Source organism: Mus pahari, chromosome 1 (genome assembly GCF_900095145.1).
Source record: "Mus pahari chromosome 1, PAHARI_EIJ_v1.1, whole genome shotgun sequence".
Classification (NCBI taxonomy): Eukaryota; Metazoa; Chordata; class Mammalia; order Rodentia; family Muridae; genus Mus; species Mus pahari.
Window position 1 is genome coordinate 128668652 of NC_034590.1, and position 24530 is coordinate 128693181.

Here is a 24530-nt window from a genome sequence, read left to right on the forward strand (position 1 = left end):
AGAACTTCTGGTAATAGTCTTGTGGCTTCTTGCCACTTCTGTGGACTCCTGTGGAAGCCGGCTGATTGGCAGAGCCTCATGGTTTCTTCTGAATCCAACTGCCACTGTTGATTTGTGCGTGGTATAAGGCTAGTGGACTGGATTGCTAACATAAAGATTGGAATCACAATAAAGAACTAATTCTAAACAGGTCCATGTTCCCCTTGTCCATTGGCCTTTTATCCTCCCTCAGTCAGTGGACTATAATGGAGGTTAAAGTGTTTAAGAACCTTTATTAAAGTAGGTTTTGAAAAATCTAAGCCTAAATATATCCATGCTGTTGAGAAGTCTATCTCATGGTATCCAATCTATTTTTTCAGGGAAAACTTTAAGCAATATAAAAGCTTAACTTAGTAGACCTTAGAATGAAACAGAATTACTGTTTAAAGAGACATTAGTTTCAAGTTTTACAGGAAGCAGCGGTAATCCATAGATGTGTAAGTAACAGGAAAAATAACCAGTAACTCATATACAGATATAGCAATATATTAATAAAAGAGAAAAGACCTATAATGCAGCAAAGAAGACTTGTTACCTCTATAAAAAAATGAGAGAATCATAGTTTTCAAGAAAATAGAAAGTAAAGATATTGGTAGGAAAGTTGTAAGACATTAGGACCAGACCTTGATATATAAAAAAAAAAAGATTAAAACTCATGTGGACAAAAACCTTTTGTAATTTACTTCAAATTCAACCCTAGAAGAAATTTTAAAACTTCAAGAATACATACACCCAAGAATAGTTCTTACAGACAGGAAGGAGTCATGAATAGAAATAATGAACTCTTGTCTAACATCTTACCATTTTAGAATAATAGCTCATTAAATCTAGATAATGCATCAACCTTAGTTCATCATTTAGAAAACACCTCCAGCTATCCGACACAAAATGAAAACTTTAAGTGACCCTTACCTTCTTTCAAGAAATAAGTTTGACTTAGCATATAAAGACATTCCCATCAGCTTCATAAAGAATATTAATAATTTGCTGCTCTTGAATGATATCTTATCTATACTTCTAGTTATTTACAAATGTCTACTATAGTTATTTAACCAAACTTATTAGAACTGGCAGGGTCTATTGTCATATTTAAGCTAAGTATTCTTAGGGAACAAAGGCCCACTTTTTAATAATTAGGTAAAACCTAGGAGAAAGTCAATAACATTTCATGGAACTTGTGATGATTTGAATATGCTTGGCCCAGGAAGTGGTATTATTAGGATATGTGGCCTTGTTAGAGTAGATGTGGCCTTCTGAAGGAAATGTGTCACTGTGGGGGTGGGCTTTGAGACCCTCCTCCCAGCCACGTGGGAGTCTTATCCTGTTTGCCTTTTGGGAGAAGATGTAGAACTCTCAGTTTCTTCTCCAGCACCCTGTCTGCTTGGACACTACCATACTTCCTGCCTTGATAACAGACTGAACCTCAAAACCTATAAGCTAGCCCTAATTAAAACTTTGCCCTTATAAGAGTTGTGTTGGTCATGATGTCTCTACATAGCAGTAAAACCCTAAGACAGAACTGAAACAAAATTAGGGTGCAGAATTAAAACTATATGATAATTTAAGGAATGTAACATTAAAAATAAAACACAATTAAAAGAAGTATGCTTTAATTTGCATACTTCCACTTTACAAGTCAGACTTCCCTGTGGTATTTTCATATATGTCTATCATGTACATTATACACAGGAGTAGAAAGTACATTATAAAATTCATTTACGTACCTGCTCTAAGTCAAGAGAAAGCCATTTATCACTTCCTTCTTCTGCTACGGATATATGGTATTTGCTTTTGTTTTTAATCATATAAAAAGGAATAAATGTCACAATTCTGGTAATGTTAAAACTGCTGAGATTTATAGTGACACCAACCTATAAGCAAAACATGAAAACTATTTGAAAACCATTATACACTTATAAAACTTAGTATGTAATAGATACAATGTAAATGAAAGTTTCTTTAGCACAGAAAAAACTTACTTGGTATTCCATTTTCAGACCTTTGCATTTAATGGCTCCATGACTACCAACAGTATCAATTGAAAATTGATCTGAAAGCTCACTATCAGTTACCATAAGCTGAACCTAGGGGAAGAATTTGAGATAAATTACAATTTATATACCATCCAGCTACGTGTGATGTGGAAGGTCAAACTCAAAAGCCTTGCACATTTTAGCCAAAGATATATTAATAATGTGATACATTTTTCTTAACACTAAATGCTCACAGTATTTTTATGGTTAGATATTTCTGAGATAAGGCTGGATTTAACTTAGCATGTACATATACAAGCCTCAAAAAATCAACATCCTCAGCCGGATGTGGTGGCGCACGCCTTTAATCCCAGCACTTGGGAGGCAGAGGCAGGCAGGTTTCTGAGGCCAGCCTGGTCTACAAAGTGAGTTCCAGGACAGCCAGGGCTATACAGAGAAACCCTGTCTCGAAAAAAAAAAAACAAAACCCCAACATCCTCCTTTTTCCCCAATGCTAGGATTTGCTATAAATGCTTCTGTACCTAGCAATGCTAATCTTTTAACTTCAAATATTAATTTAAATTTCAGATTTTATTGATCAGAGTTCTAAAAACTGGAACAGAATGTTTATTTAAAGAGCTAAAGTTAGGAAAAAATGACAAATACCTTATTGTTGTTAAAGAAGTGGTTTGGCTGAAAGGAAAAGAGAACTGGTTTTTTATAATTAGGTGGATGCTTTCGGTGAATTCCATCTGCTTTGTACTGTAACATCCGATTAGTTTTATTGACCATCCAATATGGACTATGAAATGCCACAACTGTCTGACCAGTGTTGTAAGTCATATGGATAGCAATATCCAAGTCACTCTTTTCCATTTCTGTGAGACAGGTGAAGTTGATGAAATTGATGTCTTGTTGATTAGATCGTATATGAAATTCACTTTTCCAATCATGATTAAGATAGTCAAGTAATTTTAAGTGTAGCTTGGCTTGGTCCATTTCTACATTATAAATCTGTGATGAATGCCCTTCGCTTAGAGTAAAAACAGTGTTCTCAATGCCCTGGAGTAAGAAAGTAAAACAAAAACCAAACTTAAACATGCTTCTGAAAAACACACTTCCAAATGCACTTATTCTTTCAAAATACCACACAGAAGTCTTTTTGAAATAACTGTCAGAACAGGTCATCAGAGTTCTTCAAGCTGTAAATCTACCCCAGTGGTTGATCTACATTTGGGCAACTGTACCTATAAAATGATATAGGTAAACTACTATGAATGGCTAGTTTTATTAACTATTTCCATTTAATACAAATATATAAATACAAAAAAATATAATCTACCTAAAAACATAAGTTAGTAACTGCTAGAGTTAGGATATAACTCCAAGTCATGATGGCCAAGTGTCAACTATTATCATTATGGTAATCTGTCACATTAAAAATATAACCACAGGTAATTCCTCCTACTTAAAAATGCATCACAGATCTGTAAACATACTGTAACTCACAGAGCTAAATAAACCTACAGAGAATAATAGATAACAGTGAAGAGCTACTTTATTATACTGGTAAGTATTTAAAAATATTTACAAAAATAAATCTTAGAAAAGAAAAAAATCCTATTTAATCTAAATTAGATAGTACTTAATAAAAAAGCATCTTTATAGGAAATAAAACTTTCTGTAAAACATTAATTATGTAAGTATTGCAATTAAATATCACTTCAATATCAATGCCCACACTCGTTTTGTAATTCATTATCCATCATACTTAAACACACAACATCTGAATTTCATATCAAAAGCCTGAAAGATAAATCTTATAAAATAAGTGGCATCTTCAGTGATTATATGCCATTCATTGTACAGTCCTAAACATTGTTGTACAAGTTACATATTTGTACATAATTATATATAGTTCAATAGATTTCTAAGATAAATAAAAAATCTTTTCTTATAAATTACCTTTTTTGAAAATGTTTTAGTTTGTTTTATTAATTATATGTGTGAAAGACAAAGCTCACACACATGTGTGTGCACATGCTACAACCTGCTGTGGAGGTCACAGAAGCACTTTCTGTAGTGGATTCTCTCTATCATGTGAGTTGTGGACATTCAACTCAAGTCATCAGGCTTGAAGGTCCTAAATTATCTTTTTAAACATGATATTAAAGTTTCATATTTGGTAAATGCCTGTTTTTAAGTAATGCTGTAACCTCTGTTACAGCTTCAAACCATTTTGTTTAGAACTTTAACAGAATCAAGCTCAAAAATTGAAGACAGGACAACACTCAGAAGGTGGGATGTACCTCAATGTAATAAGCAATTTTGTAGGGGAGAAGATTCCGGATGAGGATAGGTGGCCACAAGTGCATTACATATGGTAAGTCCCAGCCATCTTCTGAATACACTGACAGGGAAGTCAAGTTATCCTTTTCTGGGACAATATTAATAACAAATGATTTCTTAGAAGGGTTTGTAGATCTACATTTCTTCTTCAGAAGCTGTCCATCATATTTTATGACTTCTTCAAAGTCAATTCCTTCACATAGCTGGTAATCCTGACCTTCTGGCATCAGGGAAAGGGATGATCTGCACCAATAAATAAATAAAATTTAAAAACATTTTAAGAGACCTTAAATTAGGCCAGGTGGTAGTGGCTTGTGGAGGAGGTAGGGGCAGGCAGATCTCTGAGTTTAAGATCAGCACAGTGTAGACACAGTCTATAGTTCCAGGACAGCCAGGTCTACACGGGGAGGCCCTGACTCCAAAAACAGACAAACAAAACAAAACAAACAAGTAACAACAAAATAAAACTAAAACAAACACCCCCCACCCCTGCCACCGCCAAAAAATAAAACCAACCAACCAACCAACCAGCTCCACCAAAACCTTAAATTAGAATAAGAGGCTATTGCTTGGGACAGAGGATTACTTCAGTGTTGCTGTAATGAGTACTTTTTTTTTTAATGCTTCAGAACTATGTAATCAAAACAATCTCTCAGAGGCTCACCAAATTATTATTATTTTTCATTAATTTATTATTATTTTCTTTATTTACATTTCAAATGCTATCCCGAAAGTTCCCTATACACCCCCCCCCCAACCCCCTACCCACCCACTCCCACTACTTGGCCCTGGCCTTCCCCTGTGCTGGGTCATATAAAGTTTACAAGACCAAGGGGCCTCTCCTCCCAATGATGGCCGACTAGGCCATCTTCTGCTACATATGCAGCTAGAGACTTGAGCTCAGGGGGTACTGGTTAGTTCATATTGCTGTTGCACCTACAGGGTTGCAGCCCCCTACAGCTCCTTGGGTACTTTCTCTAGCTCCTCCATTGGGGGCCCTGTGTTCCATCCAATAGCTGACTGTGAGCATCCACTTCTGTGTTTGCCAGGCACTGGCATAGCCTCACAAGAGGCCGCTATATCAGGGTCCCTTCAGCAGAATCTTGCTGGCATGTGCATTAGTATCTGGGTTTGGTGGCTGATGATGCGATGGATTCCCGAATGGGGTAGTCTCTGGATAGTCCATCCTTTCATCTTAGCTCTAAATTTTGTCTCTGTACCTATATCCTTTCATTCACCAAATTATTTTAATGATTATTATAACTATAAGCTTCAATATACATATATTTGATATATGTTTAAATTTCAGTATTTTTGAAGAATAGTGTATGTAATATGTGCATGTATATAGGAGTCATGCATTTACATGTAGAGTGTGCAGTCTGTGTATGTGTGTGAGGGTGCATGCATCTGCATGTGGGAACCAGGGCCCCTCACTACATGTGGAGCCCTGGTTTGGCTAGACTGGCCGCCTACAAGCCAGAGAATCACCTTCTGTTCCTTAGGGTTGTGAATCCAGACACGTTGCCACACACAGCTTTTACATGACTTTCAAGAGTTCATGTCTTAGCACTTTACCCATTGATCAATCTCCCCAGCCCTAAGTGTAACTTTCTAAAACTAAGCTACATCCAAGAATCATTTTTAAGACATATCTTTGTATCTATAGAAAATTTTTAGTTAACTAATTAACTTATCATAAAACTGTACATCTTGGGCAAACACAAACACGTTGCTTCTAAACTAATCCTCTCTCTATCTTTCATCTGTAAATCTAGTTATGGTTCTAACTATCTCTTATGGATGATCTGTTAAAACAATCTTTATCTCCAATCACTTTCCTAACACCTAGTTGTAGAAGTTTCAATATCTTCTCTATATTTTAGTATTACATGTAATGTTATTGTAACTTGACTCAACGGGACATTGAACCATCCACCGTTTTGTCATTTCTTGTGACTTCCAGCTACTAGTGCTCTGGATTTAGAGGTGATATTTAAATATGCTCTTCTGATCCACACATTAATTTCAAGTATTACATAAAATTAAATCCCCTTAAATAAAGGCCAGCACATTCATAGTTTTTTCAAAGTATTTGTTTATTTCATTATTTATTTATATTAAACTCTGGGAACAAGGTTGAAGCCGTTGCCCTGGCTGACTTGAAACTCCCTACATACCCTAAGTTACCCACATACTTATAGCAGCTTCTTGGCTCAAGTTCCAAGTGTTGGATTTATAGGCATGAGACAAGATGCCTGGATAGTAAAACACTTATTGGGCCTATTAAGCACCAACCAGAAGATACAACTAAAAATACAAAAATGAGTATGCTCAAACAGTCGATGCTTAGTGTACTTTCCAAAATGTCAAGCTATAGTGCTGAATGCTACAGAAGGTATCCTCCAGGTAAAATTCCATCTCCAAAACCATTAGTTATTATGATACAAAAAGATACAATGTTAAGTCTTAATTTACCATAATTTATTTTTCTGAAAATATAACATTTATATCAAGTTTAATTACTTTAAATATTTAATATTCCCAAACTACTAATAGACAAATATAAATGATACTACTTTTTTTTTTTTTTTTGAGACAGGGTTTCTCTGTGTAGCCCTGGCTGTCCTGGAACTCACTCTGTAGACCAGGCTGGCCTCGAACTCAGAAATCCATCTGCCTCTGCCTCCCAAGTGCTGGGATTAAAGGTGTGCGCCACCACCGCCCGGCTATGATACTGCTTTCTAAAGCAATTTTTAAAACTTCTACTATAAAAACTTTGAAAGTAAATATCATTTCAGTCTGTAAATGTAGAAACCATAGTATGTTACTTTAGACATTCTAAAACACATGAACATGTGAATTTGTAATAACTGTATTAATAAAAGTATAAATAATGTGCAGATTAAAATGCAATAATTTTTACTTTTGAGAAGATACCTATGTACCTCAAAATCAAGACTAGATATCTAAGAGTACAGACAATCAAAGTTTGATAATTCAAAAAATATCTATAATGAATCTGAAACTGAAAATTCTCTAAAATAGTTTAGGGTAAGTAAAAAGACAAACTTACCGGTAAGATGCTAATGGTATATTAAATTCATTTTCAGGTGAAGCAATTCCCAATAAAGTATCTCCTTCAAAAATGGAAATTGGGATTGAAAAATGATTCTTAATCTGGAAAATAGCAAAATATATTTAATATTCAAATAAGAAAAGATATTTTAAAATGTCTATCTATGTATTAACATAGAAACAATCAGGCAATACTTAGCTTGGTCATATAAATTAGAAGAAGCAAACACACAATTATTTATCTTTTGAAAATGAAATTATAACTTTAAGCCATCCAACATTCCACCACAGACAAGGGAGGCGTGTATAAGGCAGCACCCAGAGGGGGAGCTTTGTCAATGATGGCTGCTGGGGTGGAGGGAGAGCCAATTTTCTTTAGAAGCGTTGTCCCCGGTAGGTTGTCTGTGTTCTAATGCATGGTTCTATACAGATGCACATTAAGAACAGCATTACTTGGGATTCACTGTGCTATTAAAACACACACACACACACACACACACACACACACACACACACACAGAGGCACGAAGTTGGGAAAGGGATTTAAGAGGAGAGTGTTTAGGGAGCACTTGGAGATGGGGTGTGGGATAGATATGGTAAAAATATGTTGTATATAGGTATCAAAGAATAAACAAAACCTAAGGGAGAACAGAGCTGACAGCTATGGTAATTAAAATATACCTTATAAATCTATGAAACTGTCAAAGAATCTGCCCAGTACAAGTATACACACACACACACCTCTCAAGGTTCAGAGAACAATGTGAGAAGCAGAAAAATCTAAGAGCTGGAGGAAGGAGTTCTGTGAAATGTCAGACTCTGGACATGAACTCATATCTGTAATTACTTCTACAAGGTCAAGACTGTTACAATTATAATCACATTTCTGCTGATCATAATCTTTATATAAATAAATTTTATATTCAATTAACTGCTGATGTAAATACATTCTAAGACCCCAATATTGTTTAAAATGTACAGCTAGTTACTGAGGCCTGAATCTGTCTCCTTGTTTTCCTACTGGATCTAATTCAGGAAACACTGGCACATAAACAAATTTAACATTTGGAAGAGGCACTGAAGCAAGGGCTCAGTGGCCCAATTCAGAGCTGCTCTCATGGGGACCAGGGTTTCATCCCAGAACCCCCATGGCAGTTCGCAACCACCTGAACTCCACTCCCAGGGCATCCAATACCCTCTTCTGGCCTCTGTGGGCATCTGGCATGCAAATGCTATACAGACATATATGCAGAAAAATATCAATACACATAATAACAATTTTAAAAATCAAAAAGACAGTAACACTGGAAAAAGAGCTAATTCTAAGAAAAAGAAAGGGGAAGAATAGTAAGTAGATATATGTCCATGCACTCACATACACCCTCTCACACATACTAGCACAGATACAACTGCAGACACTCACATATTGCAGCAATGTCTATTTTAATCTTTTGCTCTGTTTTTTTTTTAAACCCTGTGACTAATCTGTGACTAAATACATGACAAGAAGCAGTTTAAAGGAGGAAGATGTATTTTGCTTTGCACTGTGAGGGGACACAGTGCACCCTGTTGAGGAGGGCATGGTTGCAGAAGTTTGCAGCCACTGGTTACACTGCTAGTCACAAAGTGGGTCTCAGATATAAAACCTCAAGGTTTTGTCCACCATGAACAACTCTCACTACAGCTTCTAAAATCTTCCCAACCTTCCAGACAGAGCCACCAGCTGGGGACTATGTGCTCAAACATATCCAAATCCCGTCATGTTCCATGTTCACCCTTTCTTGCTCCTTGATTTTCACTGATGAGGACCCACTGCAAGGTACTGCTGTGGAAACAGAGCACTTAGCAGCAGCTCTCATCAAACACCCGTGCTGGTGCCTCGATTCAGATGACTGAGTCTCTAACGTGATAGATACAAACTGTCTCATCTTTATAAACTAATGAAAAACATGGTTGCAACTGAGTCATTCTGATGAACAATTCCTATATTCATGACCATTGACAGCAGTACAATGAAATCAACATGGACACTAAGGAGATCTAAAGAAACAAAACCCCTAAAACCAATTATTGACACTATTAATTACATGCTGTGTGATCAAGTGTATAAATTTTATTTTTGATATTATTTTTCCTCATTAAATATAAGAAATTAATATTTTAAACCACTTAAAAACATTATCACTGTCAATAATAAGGATTATTTTGGTAACAATCTCTAAAGTATTTTGCTTATCTGTAACACATTGTGGCATCCTTTGGTCAAAAAGCAAAGATCTGAGGTGTTATAGATGACTACACATTTAAAAAAGCCATAGGGAAACATTTTATGTTAAATTAAAATTACATATATAAATACACACACACACACACAGTTTAATTGAAGTCATACTACTTTGGGAGACCATGGTCCTTTCAAAATTTTAGACTAATAAAAATCCCAGTCCCAGGCATAGGAAACCTCTTAAAATGTAGGTAAGGCAAGTTAACAGCCCTCAAAATGACACAGGGTATTGTTATTGTCCCTGGTGCCTTCCAGAAATAGAAGGTAATGCCCGACTACCAAACATCGTGCTCTTCAGACCCAGAACTTTGAGAATTAAGCTGGAGCTGATCTGGAAGCCTCCTTCTGAAGATTAGCTCTCACAGTACAGAAGAGTCATCCTAGTTGCCATGGGAGAAAAACCAAATCAGTATTTCTGCCCACCTGAGCCACAACTATGATGACAATGGCAAGACATTTTGAAATTCTAATTCTGGGGCTAACCAACAGCCACCTAACTAGCGAAGGTTTCTCAATAGGGGGGAAATTCATGCCTGGCACTGTAAATTTAGCCAACTTCTGGTGGCTGGTAAATCCACGAAGCTTCAAGACAAACCTATTACTGCCATGTATAATCCCTTACATGCACTTTAATGCTTGTTATTATATACACCAATACATGTAGCTCTTACTCCTTATCAAAGCAATTTCTTTTACAGCAGACAAAGATCATTACAGAAAGCCACAATAGTGTAAATGCAGAGACCAACTGATTGTGGAGTGTCTGCTCCCAATTAAAACACAACACAATGTCTACTTAAGGCTTAGGAAATCCTACAGAAAAGAGCAGAAAGTGTTTAAGAAGCAGAAGTTCAGGACATCTGTTGCATCTCTTTCAAATAATAATAATAAATAAGACACATGTGGTGGCATGAGAAGGAGGTGGATCTGGGAAGTGCTGGCAGGTAGAAGTGGGGACTGAATGTGATCAAGATACACTCTGAAGTTCACAAAAGACTAATCAAAATATTTTATCACTAAAAAAAGTCAACAAAAGTATTTTATATAGCTGAATAAAGTCTGTGGTTGACAGTCATAAAATTATTTTTAATATAAATCTATGTTAAAATAAGTATAAATAAGTAAAAAAATAAACTTACCAACAATTAGAAAATTTCAAACTCTGAATTAGTGTAAGTACTCACTTAAATAACAACCAATTTCTTAGGTCAATTTAAACTATAGTTTAACATTTGGTCAAAATCTTTTATGAATATAAATGCAAAAATTTTAAACATAACTTTAGTAAACCAAATCTAAGAATGCTATAGAAATTTAATAATTTTAAGACAAGGATCTATAATAGGAATATTTTTGCTTAATGTCTGAAAATCTAGGTCACTTATCACATAAATAATATTGTTTATATCCTTTCAATAAAGATAAAAATGTAAAGATCAACTAACATATATTAAGTAAAAATGTCTTTATTTGCAAGTGTAATTGTTGAAATCTACTAGAACAAGTATATAAATCTAATAAAGTGGACATTATCTATGAATATTATAATAATCTATATTCTGAATTATAGTAATGGATAATTAAAATAAAAAATTAATTATAAAAAGTCCATATTATTTTTTAAAAAGGAAAATAAAATAGTTAAAAGAACTTAGAAAAAATTACGGTGGCATACCATGATTTATTATTCAGAGTCTGAAAGTAATTAAGAAAGTATGGTATTGACATAACAATAAACCGTTTAATGAAAAACAGAAGAGTGCAGAACTAAATCACCAATAGATAAAGCCAGTTACAATCTAGGGAAAAAAGATCATCTGGGTTGGAGCAATTGGAAAGCCAAAGGGAAACTCTGAGCCTCAAACCTCACTTCTACATTTACAAAGACTCTCTTAAAATGTAAGCGTGGCATTCTCCACATTGCAGATCAACTTCTCAGTAACCACTGCAGCTACAGACAGTGAAAATGCCAAATTCTGTTCTTTATTATGCCTGTATTAAATTTAAGACCAAAGCTGGGCATGGTGGTGCATGCCTTTAACCCCAGCACTTGGGAGGCAGAGGCAGGTGGATTTCTGAGTTCGAGGTCAGCCTGGTCTACAAAGTGAGTTCCAGGACAGCCAGGGCTATACAGAGAAACCCTGTCTCAAAAAATAAATAAATAAATAAATAAATAAATAAATAAATAAATAAATAAAAATAAATAAATAAATTAAGACCATATAACTACATTGAGCTAAATGGATATGTAGGATGAGAAAGTAGGGACACAATGAAGTTTTTAGAGTATTAAATACATTCATTACCTTGATGACTATGAAGGTTTCTTAAATGAATCTTTATGTCAAAACTAAACTTCATATGTTGTATTGTGTATATCTCAACAAGTTTATAATTTCTTTAATAAGTTTTACTATTAAGATATAAACATGGTATAAAGACTAAGCAAAATATGATGAAGACTTTGATAAAATACTGAGCACCTTGTATAAAGCAGCTCTATGAACAACGGTACTGTCCCATTGCTCATGTCACAGGATGAGAGTCTTACCATTGCTTATGTCTCTGTAACAGTGTGTAAGATATTTGCAATGATTTACTTGAATATTTCTCTTTCCATTTTTCTGAAACAGGGTTTCTTGTATCCAAGGCAGGTACAAAACTGACTGAGCAAAGAAAGATGATGCCCCCCCCACTCCCCCCCCCCCCCCCCGTGTGCTGGGATTACAAAGGAATGCCAGCACAGGGGTGTGTGTGCTGCTGGGATCAACTCAGGGCTCCCTTCATGCAAGGCTGACATTCTAGCCAACTGAGCTACATCCATGGCCCACTTCAAACATATGCGTACAAAGATCCTCTAAGCAACGTTTTTTTACTTCATACCTGCACTGGTGAGCGGATTGTTACCTTCTTACTTCCTTCAACTGTGTCAATTTGACAAATGATAGATCTTTCGACCCCAGATTCTCTGTGTCTTACAGTGTACAGCCGGCGTCCCACTTTTGTTAAAGGGATCTTGTCAGCGACAGAGTGGTTAGCAGGCGCTAAATTAAATAACAGATATTCCAGAGTTAATTATAATTCATTACATAATCATTTTAAATGTATGTTAAGCACTAGATAATTATCGACTAAATGAAAAAAGTCTTTGAATATAATCAACATTAAGGGATTATTTTAAGAACTCAGCTATTTTGACAATATTCACCTTAATCCTTCAAAGCATTTTATCAAAAACACAACTGAAAAAATTTCTCACTTAGGAATTTAAGCTAAAACCATATAATTAAGAAAACAAACAGTAGTGAGAGGAATGGTTAAAAAATCCAGCAGTTATTGTTGCTTGTTTGCTGTCATAATAACCACTGTCTCAATCTTCCTGAGACTAAAGGCAGAAGGTGAGGATAGTTTTCCTAACTATTTTTCTACCTCTGTCACTTTTAAGATACAACAGATTTGATTAAAGAAAATTTCACATACACTTATCAAATGTGCATATTATATTGGAAGTGAAATTACTTAATTTGCATAAATTTGACTCCCCACTCTTAAAACTAATTCTCACTGACAGGTAAAAGGAATAAGAACACATCATAGACAATGTTCCAGTAACACCCATCAGTTAACACTACTTCTTGATGAGAATAACTGTGTTTTAGTAGCCTTCTGTGTCTAGTTAGCTTTTCAGATGGCACCATTCAAATACTGACTTCAGTATCTTACTGAAGTGGGGGAGAATCAGAGTAGTGTGGGTAAGAAAAGGAAATTTTATAGCAATTAAAGAAATTGTATACTTTTTTATTTTCAATTAAAATAAAAAATTTGTGGAAAGCAGAAATGACTTCCACATTAAAAGGCAAAATAATAAGATTTTAAAGGGGTTAGAGAGATGGCTCAGTAGTTACAAGTTTTTGTTGCTCTCAGAGAAGACCTGGGTTCAATTCCAAGCATCAAAATGGTAGCTCACAATCACCCATGACCCCAGTTTCAGGGAATGAAATAAACATGTGGTATACACACACTCATGAAGGCAGACATTCTCCTACATAAACTAAATCTAAAAAATTACAAATATGAAAACAAAGAAAATACATCTGTATTAACTCAAACACTTAAAAATTCATTAATTTTGGTAAAATGCATATTTAGTCATAACAAACACAGTGAGAACACTTGACACACGCACCAATAAGGAAAAGCTAAGTGAGATCTAGCATTTATCATCCTTAGTCAATGTTCTAATAATACCATGTTCCAGACAAAGTCGGAAATTGAAATACCAAGATTTAGTGACCAAAGAAATCAACCTACTGGAGAAGACATTAATGTCTCTTTGGTGGTTTGAATGACATCGTCCTCCATCGGTTCTGGCATGTGAATACATGGTTCCTACAGTGCTGTTTAAGAACTATTTAGGAGGTGTAGACTTCTGGAAGAAGTGCATCACTCTCATTTTGTTCTTTGCAGTTCAAGATGTAAATGTTCCTTGTTATTGCAATCCCCATGCCTGCTGCGTTTACTCTGCTATCAGAGAATCTAACCCTCTAGAACCATAAGGCCAAACAAATTCTTTCTGCTGTAACTTGTGTTAGGCACACTATTTTATCTCACTAATAGAAAATTAATATAGCTCCAATGTATTAGAAAACATTGTTATATAAAACTGCTAAGGTACTACAAATGAGTAAAATTGCTTTTGAAAATTACTTTACAAAGCCCCGGAAGGAAACTATCTCACTCACTCAGGAGGATGAAGAAGAGCTTGCTGCTAAGGCTGGTCATTGCGTTGAAATGATCACTGTCCTTAGTTCGTACATAATCCATACTTAAACTCTCATCATGTTTCAGTTCATATGATTTTGCCAAAGGAACGTTGAGAACGTTAAAAGAATCGCTTGGTGAAATAGAGACAGTAAGTCCAAGAGAATTTAAAATCATGAATGGTGCTAGATCTCTTAGGAAGACAGATGAAGATCCAGTAGCAGCTTCAGTAAATGCCTAACAGGGAAATATGGGAAGAAGTGACATGTGATGTAAGTACATGAGCATAGTAAATAGATAAATAACAACTTAACTCATTTAAGGGTCAATGAGAAATATTTCAATATTTAAACTTTAAAATTCTTGTTTTTTCTTACCTCAACTAAATTATTTAACATCACAAGGCCACACTTGGATAATGTAATATTTAACTGGTCTTTAGAATAAAAACTTATGGCAGTCTTATATTCTGGTACTTTGTAGTTTTCTTCTTCACTGTCAGACTCAACAATGGCCTCTTTTGCTTTCTTTTTCATCTAAAAGGATGAATTAAAATTAGACATAAGAATTGTTTTTAGGAGTATACCATAACTTACCTGTGAAGTAAAACCAAGTATCATTAGTGAGACAGAGTTTTGGACCCCATGGGTCAGACTGCCTGATGAAATTTCTTGAATATGCCAAGTAATGTCACAAAACTTACAGGAGGAAATACTAAAGGAAAATAAATTCTATACAATAAATTTGATAATTTGGAAGAAAGAAAAACTTTGAAAGTAACTAAGTATGTATGGATTCTTTGCGTAAATCAAAAGCACGCACTTGACAACAGCCAAGGAGACAGTTTAGTGTACTGGACACTAACAGAAACAGAACTGGGGACTAACACAGTCACCCAAAGGTAGCAAAGCAACGGTGTGAAGGGGAATTTGTAAGATTACGCACTATTTACTTCCTCCAAAAATTCAGAGACTCATGTCCCATGTACAGTCTAATCTAAAATCTATCAATGAAATTTGTTTATCTAAATCCTTCATCAGAAATAACCCAGATAATTAAATAATTTAAATATAATATGGTAGGCATGCCAAGATAGACATTCTGTTGTTATTTTACCTTACTTTTTGTTTTTGTTTTTGTTTTTCTTAGTTATTCAAGACAGAGTGCCTCTGTGTAGTCCTGCCTGTCCTAGAATTTGTTCTGTAGACAAGGCTGGCCTTGAACTCAGGGATATTTTACCTTACTTTAAGACCTTTAAGATATGTCTACAAGTAGAGTCCATCATTAGGTAGGAAACATACTGTAATTAGATAATTCCTTGCTTTATATGTTATATAGAGAAAGAGATAGTAGAGGGGAGGAAAGTTAGAGAAAGGTAGGCATGAAGGACAGAGGTACAAGGTAGGAAGGAAAGAAAATAGGAGAGGAGGAAGAAAGGAGGCAAGAGGGAAGAAGGAAGTCAGTCAGTCCATTCACAGAACAAACAAAATTTGGGATTGACCACAACCTAAAAGACCATAGCTACAGTGTAAGGTAACAGTCAATAGTCTTTGACTGTACAGTAATCTACTACGCTTCTGGTCTTATATGGGGCTTAAGAGATGGCTCAGTGGTTAAAAGCACTTGCTTTTTTGCAGAGGACCCGAGTTTGACTCCCAGCACAATGGTGGCTCAGAATGGCCTGTGACTCCTGTTCCAGGGGATCTGACCCCTTCTTCAGCTGTCTGTGGACACCAGGAAGGCATATGGTGCATAGACATACATTATTTTTTTGGAGGAGGGTTTTGGGGGAGAGGGTTTCGAGATAGGGTTTCTCTGTGTAGCCCTGGCTGTCCTGGAACTCACTCTGTAGACCAGGCTGGCCTCGAATTCAGAAATCCACCTGTCTCTGCCTCCCAAGTGCTGGGATTAAAGGCATGTACCACCACTGCCTGGCTCACAGACATACATTCATGCAAATCACCACACACAAACAAATAAACAACAAACAAGTAAATAAGATAAACTGTATAATGTAATATAGATATCCTCTCAAAAGCTCTAGAAAGCTTTTCCTTCTAAACTCTTTCACAGACTTCAAATATAGTTTGATTGAAGCTGTTAATAATGAAATTATATATATGCAGAGGATATATTCAGAAACTATACTTTATCAATTTTTTGGTAAACCTGAAACTGCCTTAAGAAAATAACATATACATACGTACCTTGATGCCAAGATTCCAAGGTCTAAAATCATCACTCTGATCAATTTCTAAGGGTTCCAGTAAAGGTTCCCAAACACCAAACATTTCATTATAATAGTGAACCTAAAATGAGAATTTTTAGTTTTTTTAAATAAAGTATTCTATTATCTAAAATGATTTTTAAAATAATATCTCAAAATAATATCTCTTTCCACCATACCTTGTGAGTGTGCTATTTATTCTTCACAAAACTCTTCTACAGGTCAATCAGTAGTTGTCTAGACATTCTCCTTCCATACTTTCTTCACCTGACTTACCTTTGGACACGAAATTTCACCTACACATTTTAGTATAACAGAACCCCTTTTAGCATCTATTTAGTTACACATGTGTGCATGTATTTCAGTCAGAGGAGAACTTACTGGAGTCAGTTCTTTCTTTTTCCACCACAAGGGGCCTGGGAATTGATCCCTGGTTGCTAAAGCCTTCCTGTAAACCCTAGAACCTTTTCTAAAGCACCTTTCATTGGAGTCTCTCCTGTACCAAGCAGTAAGTCCTGTACTCATCTATTACATATTACTGACACTTGAAAACTTGACAATCTACCACCAATGACTATGATTTAACACGTAGTATTTGTGGTATTGTAGTGAACTTTCCTGCCTTCCACATGATTTCAGTGATTGAATGCCCTGTAACTCTTGGATAGCATAGATAAAGTCCTCTACAAAATACATATAATTCTAACCACAATTTAAAAATTATAGCGTAGTCACAATCAGTTACGATTCTGTTAGGATACATTTCTCTTTCATTTCATGTAAAAACAGAAGCTTTTAAATTTTCACTTTCACTTTTATAATGTAGACTACTAGATTATTTTCCAATAAATATTAAGTAAAATAACTAAGTATCGCTGGAGATAACTGTATCTAATTTATCTGTTTCTGCAGCACTTGTATTACGATTAGTCTTACACACACATATATTCCACTACTGACCTGTATTTCCAGCCATTTTCATAATTAATTTTATCTCAAATATCCATGGAAATAATTTTATAAAGTCTAAGGTAAAATATATTTACTGTGATTCTTTTTTTCCTCTTTTAAAAAATAATTTTTGGTGGGGTTTAGAATTGAAGTCCAAGGTCTCACACATTCTAAGCAACCACTCCACACCTCAAGAATATCCCCAGTAGTGATGCTTTAATAATTAGAAGAGATTACTCAGGTATTCATACATTTAATCTAACTTTTCAAAGAAAAATTTAATTTTATTTCTTAAAAATAAGAATTTTCAACCTGAACAACTATCTATTGATATCTCACTAAAAGAAGATTTTCATTTTTTTTATATGTGTTTGTGTCAATATATGCCATGTATATGCCTGTGCCCAAAGAGGTCCAAAGCAGATGTCAGATTTTCCCAGAAGTAGCAGGGGCAGAGTTGCCAGCAGTTGTGAGCTGACAGATATGGGTGCTGGAATCAGACTGTGATCTCTGGAAGAGCAAGAAGCTCCTAACTGTTGGGTTGTCTCCACTGAATTCCCTCTTAAGGTTATAAAAACCAGCTAAAATATGTAGTATGGATATGTAAAAGCAATATATACGTATGTACATATTATATATAGCACATAGATCATATATTCTCTCACACACATATATGTATGTATACATATACATGTAAGCAATCACTCAAGGGCATAAATTTGTAAGTTTTTTTTCTAAAAGCTTTAAAGCCAGTATCATTATTAACAATAAAGTCAATTTAAACAGGGATATAAAGATTCCGGAATATTCTATGTGAAGCATTATAAAATCTGAAAAATTATAGACACACTTACTTCCAGTTCAAGTTGACAGTGAAGATTTATTAAAGTCCGCCAGTTTTTGCTTTCCCCTGAAAAGCATGACTTTGCCAATAGCATCGGCACTGTTCTATGACCAATTCCAGCCTCAAGAACAATAAAAATAGAATCAATATGCAAGTTCAGTGTCTCTCCTCCCGGTATCACTTCATTTGTGGGAACTACTTTTTCAGTTTCATTTGATTCTTCAAGAAACCACATTTTTAGATTCTTTGTATCCTTCTTGTCCCATAAATGTGCTATATTAGAAGTGTTTTCTTCTGGGACAGTTTCCTTAGTTGTGTAAAGTGCTGAAGTAATAGTTATTATGGTATTTATGATAACTGGTGAAACCTAAATGGAAAAAAATTTTAAAAAATGGCTTAAATATATTTGCTGAATGAACATGAAGAATTAAGGCTGAACTAGAAATATACTGTAGACAATAACTGCAATTTTCAACTACAAAAATTTTTAGATAAGTTTGTTAAAATATTTGTAAATCTTGTTATTATTAAACCAATTAAATATGACAATTATACATATACTAGATATAAACTATGAAATAGTCCTAGGTCAATAAGATATACCACATATCATGAAGTTTCCATTAGTAATATTTTATAAAGTTATAATTATATACTTCCAAAACTATTTTGTGAGCCAGGGGCACAACCTAGTCCCGTAAGTGCTACAAGTGCTTTACCAATAACCTCAGTCACTGGGTAGTACTAGTAGTGGTTAAATGGAGTCTCACTAAAGTGCCCAGATTGACTTAGAGCAGCTCAGTGCTCTGTACTTCAGAGCCTGAGCACTCACAGCTCTTACACTTTAGCTTCTTGAGTAGCTGAGAGAAACCTATCAGCAAATCAACTTTAAATGTTTGTTTGAACTTACCTTTAGTGTAAGAGATTTTACTGATATATCAATCATTTGTGGATCTCTACCTAACTGAGTAGCCTGATAAAACAAGTCACAAGGCTGCAAAACCTACAAAATAAAAATCATTAAACTCGTATTTAAGTGTTCAAATATTTCTGCTTAAAGTCTTTTCTAATAATTATGTTTAAAAAGTAAACAATATAACTAAAAAGTGAATCAACACACTATTATTTGTTATAAAAATAAAGCATAAACAAATATATTAGCAATAAATAAATATGACGCAAAAAGCAGCATTTATCTTCCACAGCCCAATTCTGTCATTCATTTGAAGAAGTCTAAGAACTTCATAGTGAATGTTGATATATGCAAGAATGGTACCAAAAATATTTCTGATCTTGGGCATGAGCATATAAGCTAGTCACACCCAGAGTAACTGATCTGCAACATTTTTATCTCAGTGATTACTGGCACATGCTAATGATAGGGAGGTTATGCAGTATACAATGGCAACCTATCAGATATACTTCTCAATGATCTGAGCATTACATCAATGATGCTATTACTTTAGTTCTCAAAGTTACTGTAGTTCCCAGCATTCTTTTTTCTTTTTTGTCATTTACTCTGGCCTACAAGAAACGATGTTAAAAGAAGGTCTAGGGAGAACCTGATGTGATAATGGGAATCTCCTACCACAGCTAAGAACAATGAGTTCTGAGCAAGAGCATCTGGTCCAAGTGGCACTTCAGAAGACTAATACCCTGGGTGATAGCTTTACTGTAGTTACAGGAAAGATACTAAGCTTAGAAATTCAGCTGCAAATCCTCAGGTCATGACCCTAAGCATCTTCAAGTTGTATTCCCTAAGTGAAATGCAGAATTTTCCCTGTACTTATTTTCTGAGGATTCAGTCCCATCAGCTAAAAGCACAGCAATCTCATTTTATTTCACTTGTCCTGCTGGTAAGAAGATAGACCACTTATTTCCTTCTGAAAGTTCACTAGGTAATCTTAGGGGTTTATCTGACATGTACTAAGTTTAAGAAAGCATAACAAACACTGGTAAAACTATTCAAAATCCCAAGGAACAATGTGGCTAATATTATCATATACATATACATAAAAATATATACATACAACAAACATTTAAAAATATGCTCAAGTATTTGAAAAACACACGAAGCTCTGGCTATATTATTATTTCAGTTTACCAAAGTCTATCACACTATTTGTTCCACAGTAAAATGGGTATAAAAAGGCCACTCTCATAGGAAAATTTAAAGTTGCAAGGCACTAGGAAAAACTATAAGTACATTAAACTCACTAAATAATCTGGAATGGTAAATGAATTAACTTTTTCCTAATTATGGCAAGCAGAATTGTAACTTCTAGGCTCTTGATAGTCACTTCTCTCCCAAGTGATATTTCACTCTCTCCAAAGTTTCCTAAGGGTCTCATTTGAGAAAGACTGCATAGGCCCAGTCATAATCTGCACTATTCCTTTACACTTTGGGCATCGATGTATGATTTTCAGACCTTGTTTTTTTCCATTTGGAAAAGCTGAGAATTATTGAAAGCATTAAGTCCTGGTTCTTTCTGTTTAAATTTTCTCGTTTGCTACCTTCTTTCTAGCCTTTTGCTATTCACAGCAAGAAACTAGAAAACTCAGTATTTTCCCTAACTATATATACAAGAAATTTGTCACAAGTTCCACTTTCTAACTCACAAAAGAAAATCATTCATTGCAAGTTTTCTGTCACTGAGCCCATCCTCCCTCGACTTTCCTATACCATGTTCTTTATATACTTTTCAGGGTGGGGGAGGCAGTGTTCTTGGTGATATTTCTACCAAGAGTGTTCTTTGCTTTAGCAGTAACCATCATTATCATGTTTCTAGAAAGAGAAGTATATCTCTACTGTGCTCTAAAACTGAGCAGGTGTCTTGCTAATAGCAGACTACTTTGTATCTTAATTTTGAAAACATAAGATCAATACTTCTGTAAAGTCAAATTTATCTGTGATTTACTGACTGGATGAGCAAGGAGTAAGAATATAGTGTTAGAATATATAGATGCAGTTTGGATCACAGGATTGCTTGCAGCATGTTCCCTCTCACCGATGCTGGACTGGTCCACAACTGTTGTGTAAACATCTTCAGATCTGGACTTGAACTTAAACAGGGGCTGATGGTTTAGGCTGCCAGATGTTTTTGTCTTGGGTCAGGCGCATGAGGCCTGCCCAGTCATGGCCGCTCAATGTATTGCGTTCCTATGAGGGCATCTGTCTAACTTCTAGTCTTTCAAGGTTATATAGCTATATCCAAGTCAAAAGGGCATGGGGAATGGAAGAAGAAGAATCTCAACACAGTGGGGTCACAGACTCCACTTCCTATTTCCCCCGTTTTCTTAGTCATGAGCCACCAGCCTTGAGAACTCCAGAAACAGTCAATTTTAACAAGACTGAAAAGAAAGACAGTAATCATTTTCTGAAGAGGTTACAGTAACCCCCCAAATAAATTGCAATTAAGTAGCTTATTAGCTACTAAACTCACAGTGGTGACTTTGCCCTTTCTCTTGACTGGAAGAAACGGGCATGCCCTGACTTGGAGATCTTTAATGGCAGCAGTCACTGTGTTGCTTGTAGGTTCACCTTTGCAGCAAATTTCACACTGTGTCGTAATGACTAGGGCAGGAGCATCATTTCTTGTCATGTCAGCTACAAACACAATCTCTGGGTTTTTAATAAGAATATTCATTTCCCACTTCCCTAATTCCTGTGCAGGTGCTAAAATAAAAATAAACACATTTTGATTACAAATATTACTTATGAAGTTTATGAGGAATAAGTAGTTACTTCATTCAATGTGAAAAATAAAATAAATCATCTCAAAGGCATCAATTGTGTATTACTTTTTGATATAGGAATTATCCTCCTCGCAAGCCCTCGTCATAGGAATGTAAGCAGAACTAGCTGTGTATATGCTATGAACATGCTCCTCCATCAAACCTCGATTTACTTAGATATGAATCAGAGTGTGGGAAAAAGTCTCTACTGTTTAATGACAGAATTGGATCTAAATCAAATTTCCAACCTCAACTCTTTCAACTATATCATAATGAATATATAAAAGGTAACAGAACAACTATATAGTAAAAGCTAAAAGTAAATGTAAAGTTTATGAATACTTTAAATTAAAATAACATAATTTTAAAGAACAGTTGGTTTGTTATCTTTCCTGCTTGTTACTGACTTTAGAGAACAATTACTTAACTCAAGTCTCATAAATTCAAATCCCATATTCACAACTTCAAACAACGAAGGCCAGGCAGAGTGGTACTTTATGTCACCAGGCAGCGAGGAAAAGAGGAGCATGAGGATTAGAAGTTCCTCAGCTTCACCAGGGAGTTTGAGTAGAGCATGAGCTACATGAGTTCCAGTCACAAAAATACAAAAAATCAAAACACATTCTAAAAATACAAACTGAGTGTGTAGGGTTCATGATGTGAAATTCCCAAAATAATCAATAAAAATATTATGTTAAAAATATAATCTGCATATCCTCTTTGAAAACACATTAAGGTTTTTTCTTATTAAGAAAATAGATTTTCAATTTATTAATGTGTCTACTCTGATTATTGAAAACACTAATCATGGTAACTATAGTTGCAGCAATATAGATATTAAAATTTTTATTTGGTAACTAACCTTCTCTAGTAGTCCATGTTTGAACACTGGTTTCTAAAGCCATACTAGTCATGTAGGCATCAAAAAAGATATGAGCAACAGTCATCAGAAACTCCACACTTGCACAAACATACATTTCTTGGACAACTGCATCAGTCACAACAACATTTTTGATTTTTCTATACTTTATATCCACCATGTCCTTCTTGTCAAAGCCAACAGTCAGTCCTATCATTCTGAAAACAAAATGACAAGGTGGTATACATGGGTAACTTAAAAATAACCAAGTATAGTAATAACGCTTAAAGACTTCTCTATCCTTACTGAGAGCAAACAAATATTCTGGGAACATTTATCATTGGAATAATGAACTTATAAAATTTTTAGAATACAATTGTTTCACAAAGGGGGAAAACTGTATCTAAAAATTATCGAGTTCTGAATGTTAGTTTATCTTTTCTTCAGGGTTTCATACATTTCCCATCTAATTACACTATTTCTCTATATTTTAAAAACTCTGTCAACATTCCCACTCTGAGTACATATCATGAGGCAGTGAAGTACAGTTTTCAAGCCCTCATGAAGACACTTGGAGTGGAAGGCACTTTCTTAGGGTGAGATCTATAAGAATGAAGCAATCTTTGTACAATAGTTCAAAATGATGATAATACATACCTAGGAGTGGCTTTCATGACATGTGACCTTTTATCATCTAAAATACAGTTTTTTACTGAGAAAGAAAAGACTGTAGAACCATCTGTATAGATTTTTAAACTACTTATAATATTCTCCAATTTAAATTCAGCAAGTTCTAGAGAAGGATCACGAACATCTGTAAAGGAGGCCTGTAGAAAAGGAATCCACATAAAATTACACAGAAATACAGGATCAAAGAATACTTTAGAATAGAACTGTTTACAAGTTATGGCTCTGACCTATATGAACCATCCACTTCTCTATTTTCTTTCTCTTTTAATTTTCATTGATGATGATGGTGGTGGTGGTGGTGGTGGTGGCGAGGTGGTGCTGGTGGTAGTGGTTGTTGCTGCTGTTGCTGCTGAGAGAGGATCTCCTGTATGGCCCTGGTTGTCCTTTGTAGTCCATGCTACCCTTGAACTCTCACAAACCTTCCTGGTTCTGCATCCCATGTGCTGAGATTAAAGGTGTGTGCTACCATACCTGGTCCTTCTCTTTTTATTCTTTTCTAGACACTAGACTGAACCCAGGACTTTGTGCATGCTAACCAGCACTATAAGCTTCAAATCCTCTATTTTCAAAGGGCTTTCTAAAGAAAAGGTTACAAATATATATGTACTACTTTCACTTTTTCATATTTTTAATCATAATAAAGATAACTCAATAAAAATAAGATAATTATTGAAAATATCAATCTTTCTTCCAGAAGAACATATACTATAAAATACACACAAAACAATAACAACAATTAA

General features: G+C 35.0%; 1 protein-coding gene across 4 annotated transcripts in view; it reads right to left on the bottom strand.

Moving 5' to 3' along the window:
* Vps13a (vacuolar protein sorting 13 homolog A) overlaps positions 1-24530 on the bottom strand; it is a 197325-nt gene that overhangs the window by 69713 nt on the left and 103082 nt on the right. For all 4 annotated transcript variants that reach the window (XM_029542348.1, XM_021191562.2, XM_029542349.1 and 1 more), the window contains exons 37-50: positions 23758-23927; positions 23104-23318; positions 21950-22182; positions 19417-19509; positions 18517-18873; positions 16692-16793; positions 14862-15020; positions 14466-14721; positions 12607-12767; positions 7438-7541; positions 4322-4604; positions 2679-3074; positions 2019-2123; positions 1764-1910 (exon numbers count right to left, since the gene is read on the bottom strand). In XM_029542348.1, coding sequence (XP_029398208.1) covers positions 1764-1910; positions 2019-2123; positions 2679-3074; positions 4322-4604; positions 7438-7541; positions 12607-12767; positions 14466-14721; positions 14862-15020; positions 16692-16793; positions 18517-18873; positions 19417-19509; positions 21950-22182; positions 23104-23318; positions 23758-23927 — 2781 coding nt within the window. The remainder of the gene's footprint in view (positions 1-1763; positions 1911-2018; positions 2124-2678; positions 3075-4321; positions 4605-7437; positions 7542-12606; positions 12768-14465; positions 14722-14861; positions 15021-16691; positions 16794-18516; positions 18874-19416; positions 19510-21949; positions 22183-23103; positions 23319-23757; positions 23928-24530) is intronic.